Source organism: Prosopis cineraria, unplaced genomic scaffold (assembly GCF_029017545.1).
Source record: "Prosopis cineraria cultivar Desert tree isolate PC_DT_omini unplaced genomic scaffold, ASM2901754v1 PC217, whole genome shotgun sequence".
NCBI classification, from domain to species: domain Eukaryota; kingdom Viridiplantae; phylum Streptophyta; class Magnoliopsida; order Fabales; family Fabaceae; genus Prosopis; species Prosopis cineraria.
In genome coordinates, this window is record NW_026555544.1 from 3,980 (window position 1) to 11,322 (window position 7,343).

At 32.0% G+C, this 7,343-nt stretch overlaps 1 protein-coding gene across 1 annotated transcript; it reads right to left on the reverse strand.

The window, feature by feature from the left end:
* Positions 1 to 244: 244 nt before the first annotated feature.
* On the reverse strand, positions 245 to 2,784 carry LOC129295917 (uncharacterized; the record flags this gene model as incomplete). Its single annotated transcript, XM_054934514.1, has 2 exons — positions 2,478 to 2,784; positions 245 to 390 (listed from the first exon to the last, which is right to left on the reverse strand). Coding segments are annotated over exons 1-2 (453 nt in total), but the record flags the coding sequence as incomplete, so codon positions are not given.
* Positions 2,785 to 7,343: the final 4,559 nt, after the last annotated feature.

The window sequence follows — 7,343 nt, forward strand, 5'->3', positions numbered from 1 at the left end:
CTATATCTCTTTCTAGACTTATACCACCTTTAATATCTTCTAATGATTTGTACAAGGAGTTTTTAGCATTAGCTATCTCTATCTCATCCACTACCTGATCAAGTTTCTCAAATTTTTCCCTCTTCACCCCTGTTCTCACTTCATTATTAGTTTCCTTAATGCCCAAAGTTTCTCCTACATTCCTAAACAATATATGATAATGTTTCATCTAAATATCCTTACCATTTCCCATCATAGAGCATACCTCAGATAGCAAAAACCCATTATCGCCACCATTATTATCAAAGCCACTATCACTATACTCAACGCTGTTCTTGGCTCCATCATCACTACTCTTCTCTTCCATGTTGTCATGGGACCCACCATTATCACTCTCACAGTTTGGCATAGCTGTATAAAATACAAAGAAGACAAGGGCATTGGAGTGATTTTACTATACAAGAATCGAATAAATTGCAAAACCCTAAATAATCTTTACCTCTACTTCAATCATTAGTTGTAATTAGAGATTGACTTTATGGTTTGCTTGGATTAAAGAGGAACAATTTGGATTTAGGGTTTAGAGAAAGATGAAAGCAAGATTTAGTCTAGAGAGAGAATGGCCATCTTATTTTTGCATGTAATTAGAAATAGAGAAAGTCAGAAAAATTATGAAATTACGAATCTACCTGATTGAAAACTTTGACCCGCACAACTTGCATGACACTTAGGCAAAATTTGGTCAAAAGAAGTTTCTCCCTCCAAAACTCACTGTCAACATCAGATGCAATTAATGGTAGGGGCTAGAATACCCTAAGTTTGATTGTTCATGGTTCAAAATGTAGTTTTTATGAGTATAAAGTTCAAACCACGCTGAATATATTGTTTAATGGCAAAATTCCCTATTAATCCTAAATAAAATAATATATGGATATAACATGATAAGATGTGAGTTTGAATACTCCAAAATTGAAATTTATGTGAAATTTGCCTTTTCAATTTTTTATTTTTATATAAAATAATAAAATGAAAAATAATACTAAGAAAAAACTTCACAAAAATTCAAAAAAGTTAACTTTAGAGGATTTAAATCTGCAAAATATAGTCATATTTCATATCATTGATATCTATACATACACACACATGATACGAAATTTATAAGGTGTTGTATTACTCTAAAATCATTATGATTTATCTCAATTTCATATAAAATACATACTCATAATTTAGATTTTTCTTTAAAAAAAGAAAGTCTATGTCATAAAAAAATAAAAACAGAGAAAATGGCTAAAAATTAGGACATGATACTTCTTCCAGACTTCAACATCCACAAATAATTTTTTTTTTGTTCCATGCAGCTTTTGAAATGTGATAAATGAATTGAGCCTTTACATTTATGTTACACACACATTGATATCAATACAAAACATATAAAATTTAAATTAAAATACTATTTATAAATCACAGATATTTTGTTTCATTCTAAATTATATTCAAGGCATGAAAAACATAAGCAATGAATAACTTACCAACTACAGTCAAATCTAACTTAGTCAAATATATGTGATCACATGCGGTGAAATAATACCATTCACCATCTTTTTAATAAAAAATACTACAACAATCACAATCGATTATAATTGCATATAATCATGTAAATGTAATGAAAACAAAATTTGATTGAGCCCCCCGTAACACTGAATAAATTTATTCTCACATGCTGGATGATTCCTTCCCCCGCCTTTTTTTTTTCTTTTTTTTTTGTTTTATTATTATTATTATTATTTTTTACCCTCGGCGACCGAAAACGATCAAATTCAATGATTCACTCAGGAGAGAATTTGGATCCTCGTATAAATATAACAATGGATGAAGAGAGAAGCTGACACGTGTTCGTCTTTTTTATAATTTTTCTTACAAAATTATATACAAATAATAATTAATTTCATGGTAAAAAATTAAAAATTTAGAAAATATCATTGAATGACCCTCAGAAAAAGCTAGTATGAGACAAGAATTTTAAACAAGTAAACATTAATAATTAATAAGTGAAATTTAAGTTTAAATAAGTATTCGATTCGTTTAAATCTTTATATGATATTAAACTAGTAAAGTACCCGTGAGATGCACGGGCTATATACAATAATTTTTTTAATAAGTGATATATCTATCATTTACGACAAACTAAAGTTTTTATAAATAAGTATTAGTCTTGTAGGAAGATTTTTCTTAAAAAAATAACTTGTAGCATATCATCTCTAATACTCCATATCATCATAAATATAGTGGGGCTATATATATCATTTTTAATGTTAAATATACATATTAGTATTAAGTCAATGTAAAAACTAAATGAATACAGTGTGAATGGATACAATAAGCATATTCATAAAAATTTATAATTAATTAGACCAAATTATCAAAAACTTCCCTATAAACAACATTAGAAGTTTTGTCTGTGGATTGACCATCCTCATTAAGAACCAATATTTTTAAACCTTTCCTACTTCGAACACGAGAAACAACAACATATAACTGGCCGTGTGTGAAAACAGGACGAGGCAAGTACAAACCGACATTACACAGGCTCTGGCCTTGGCTTTTATTAATGGTCATTGCAAAAGCTAGCATAATAGGAAACTGCCTCCTTTTCAAAGTAAATGGAAACCTAAAATCAGATGAACACATAGCAATACGAGGTATGCATACTTTCATCCCTGTAGTTGACTCAGACATTTCTTGGGCTTCAATAACATGTTTTCCAATTCTTGTAACTATGAGACGTGTACCATTGCACAACCCCATAGACTTATCAATGTTTCACATCAAAATAATTGAGGCACCGACTTTTAATCTTATTTCATGATTCGAGAGTCCTGACATCGTAATTGAATTTAGAAAATCTATAGAGTGCAAGTCATCAAGTGAATTTATGTCCCTATCATCTTTTACAATACTATCAGAACTCAAGTAGACAACTTCCTCTCCAGGGATCATAGATAACATGTACTTGTTTACTTCTTCAACCACAGCCAGTGTAGGGGCTAAGATAGCCCTATCTCTAAAATATGAAGAATTATTGACATTGTTAAGGAAATTCAAGAAAGTTGAATCAACAATAGAATTTATTATATTTTCTAAACCATCTAATAACAAATTAGCTAGGATCTTAATATCCACAGATCCTTCATTAACTCCAGCCACAGTCCCATCACCAATTGAAATAATTCAATCAGCAAAATTTTGAATATCACTGTTAGATGCCATATTATTTGTTGCCATAAGTCTCATGTTTCTTGTTAATGTAAGAAGTTGACAATTATCCCATATGTATGAAGAGTTAATGGTAGCAAAAACAATCTCTTCTCTGGATCCACCTGGAATAACAGGAAGGATCTGCCTGAAGTCTCCACCAAACATGACAACTTTTTCTCCAAATGGAAGATTGGCAGCTAATGGGTTACTAAACTTTAGAATATCTTTTAAGCATTTATCAAGAGCTTTAAAACAAAACTTGTGCGCCATTGGAGCCTTATCCCATATAATTAATGACGTGTGAACTAATAATTCAGCTAAGTTACTTCCTTGTTTTATGCTACATATAGTGTCTTCCGTCACAGAAAGTGGAATGCAAAATTGTGAGTGAGCTTATCGTCATCCTAGAAGCAATAAAGAAGCTATCCCACTTGATGCTACATTGAGAACAATTTTACCTCTAGATCTTAATGAAGCAGACAGTGTCTTCCAAACATACGTTTTCCCAATACCACCATATCTGTAGAGGAAAAAAACTCCTCCTTTGTTAGATGCAATAGCACTAATGATTTTATCATAAATTGTCTTTTACTCAAGTGTTAGTGTCTGCAGCAACTTTGCCAATTCAGTAGACAATGCAACCCTATCATAATTTAGTTCGTTTCTTATTAGCCTGTTCTCACTTACATCCAAGCTTGACATGTCAGGTAAAGGCATAGGCTCATAATCTGTGAGACTTTTTCCATTAGATTGAAGTATTTTCTCAATCTCAATCAATGTAAAGTTGCATAAATCAGCATCATCTAATTGTAATCCTGTGAAAATATTGTTATTACATCAGCAATATTATTTGATAATTTATATAAACTTTATTACTATTATTATATTGTAGAAAAAAAATTAAAGAATGTAAATGTAATTACTACATACCGTGGTGTCCAGTAATATTTCTTTACCTGTACACAATATCATCTGATAAGAAGACCCATGTACTATCCCATACAACCTCTGGTCGAGAGAAAGAGTTATAGATAAGAGCAATACAAAACAGCCTTCTTAAAAATTGTCCAGATGCCCATTGGCTTGCTTCTATAATGCCATCAATATATTTTTTATCATCATCTAATAATCCAAGTACATAACAGGCATCTCTAAAAGTAGGGTAGACGACTCCATCAATGGTACGTATACTCTCATATGAAGTATAGCCTTTGACGATGGTTAGCAGGGTACGCAAATAATATAATTCACTACTACCTAGAGGGGTATAGTATAATCTTTCAATTGAAAAACCCTGCTTCCTAGGCTGCTACTCACATAAATCTTTCTTATAAACAAATTTAGTTGGGAATTCAAGATATGTTAAGCCCTTAGCCTCATCATTATCCTCATCATCATTAGTATTAAACCATGCCTCAAGCATTGTAGTCTTTCTTGTATTGCGATTAACAGCTGAATCTAATGGTTCATCATCATCAAATATGACATTTTATTGGTTAGGCAAGTGGAAAGTTAACCTTTCAATAGATGGTTTTCTATAATTGATATCAAAAGCAAATATTCTCCATACAGATTTGCAAGGAGACAAATATCTACAATCATAATATAATTTAATCTCATCATGGATTCTCCTAATAGTTGGGTCACATGAATCAGTAAAAAATGCGGCTGTAACCCTATCATGCCCTTTTGTCACATACTTGAAAAGATATTTAATTGACTGAGCTTGATTGCATCTTTCAATATTTATATGAGCATTATACTTTAGCAACAAATATGGATTATATGGTATTATATACCTGTTGTCCAAATCAATGCCATTTCTTGTTATTATCCTCCCATTGTCTAGTCTCCTATATCGTGGGTAACCTTTTTCATCAATAACTGTGCTAGAGTTGAATGACTTAGGATAGTGTTTAGAGCATTTTCCATCAACCATACATGGTGAATTGGTATTTATCGATCCACAAGGACCATGCATCATAAAAGAACTGACTGCTTTAAACAGCTTTGGATTTTCATCCTTATTTGGTATCTCCGCTGAAATCACCTTATCAACATTCTGAGATGTTGGAAACTTATCCTTGTTGCACAACCAAACCAAAATATGTGAATGTGAGAGTCCACGCTTTTGAAATTCTATTGTATATATCACTGGAAAAGAAAGAGTAATTGTACTTAGAAATAATTTTTGTTATATTAAATGGAAAATAAAGATAATAAAAAATTGATATTACAATGTCAGTGAATAATAAATACTTGCTTTGACCTTTCCAAAAATTTCATTCTTACAAATGTCATTTATCATCATGCCTAACTTAACCTTAAAAATACGTGCTAATATATCAGGACGATCTTCTGCTTGAAGATTTGTGAAATCTAGGAATCGAGAAATCTTAAGCCATTTTGGATTGCATGTGAAAGTTATAAACAAATCTGGATATCCCGCCCACTTGCAAATCGCCATTGCATCTTGGTAATTTTGAATAGTATAGCGAATACCACCAGTAAATGACAGAAGGATGATTCTCTTACCCATTGAAGACGGAGTATTTTTACCCCTTAATACAGCATCTGCAAGACCTTAGTACAACTCTGATCTTAATTTCTTTTAATTGTGCCTTACAAATGATAATCTTTGTGACTCAACCATTGTATAACCATCAACTAAGAATTGTTGGAACAATTTCCCACCTCGTCCAATTAACGAATGATTAATATCACGATCTTGAATCATATATGCAAAGTATTCCTGCAGTGATACATAAGTAACTTTACCTCTCGGCTTTTCAACATTATGGGGAATATCCTCTCTATACCCATCATCACCATATGGAAATAATAAAGGATACTACATTGGTAAATAGAGGGGATGCTTTTCATAGATACGCTCTAGCAAGCCAGTCTTATGTTGTACAATCATGTCTCGACTAGCTTTGGTATAATCAATATCACCAACAATCAATGCTGTAACTTCGTTTGATGTGGTTGGAAGGTTGTATCTCCTACCATCTGTATGACATTTATATATCAATCGGATCTTAACCTCTTGTGAATCATTTGCACCTATCATATCTCTTGCCTTCCTGTATGTTTGCACAAGAATGTTGCATGAATCCAACGTTCTCCTTAATTCCTCAATAATATCATGGCAGCATAGGTCTGTCTCATTACTTCCATTGCAAGTCATATAAAGAACTGGTTAGTTAACTTTAAACATTCACATGGTTAAACCTAAAGACCATTGACAAAAATCTATGATTATCAAACTCACCAAACAACCCTCATCCTATTTGAAATCTCATTGTTTGTGTCATAAATGTAAAGTTGAGCGAATCTGGGAGGTGCCCCATCTATTGGGAGGATACTTCCAATAAGGTGAACATTTTGGCTACTCATTCTATATACGTATGGATCATGACCATTATTTATCTGTCTATCTATTTTACCCCCCATTGATGTGAATGCAAACATTATGTTATACATCCTAATATTACTGTGAAAAATTTTTACTCCGACGGTCCCCATTATTAAATAGTTCATATAATGATTCAGGTGGCATCTTAGGTTGAGGTAGCTCAATCTTTCCTTGGAGACAACACATGCCAAATGACGGGCAAGATTTGTTGGCATCCTTCTTTAACCTCTCATCAGACCAAAACTTCACGTGGCAATATTGACATGTTTGAACTTGATCTCCATTACCATAGTAATCTATACATTATAAAAATAATATCATAGAGGTGGGCCAATATTGGTACTTATGCTAAAACAAAAATAAAATATTTAAAATAAACTTACCTTGCTCTGACATTGAGATATATGCAGGATAATTAGCTGAAACAACACACCCATTACTTTGATTATCTACAGAAGAACTTGATTGACAACATCCTGAGCATCCAACATAGCCAAATTAACAACTAAAACCATTTTGAAGGAAAGAATTGTAGTGCATTTCAAATATATATACTTTTTGTCCTTTTTGACCTAGCTAGTTGTTGTTGTATTGAATGTTGAGTTGAAGGAACACCTGAGATATTTAATTTATCATTAATACAACAAAGCATATTCAACGACGAACTTAATATGCCAACTGAAGGGTTGAT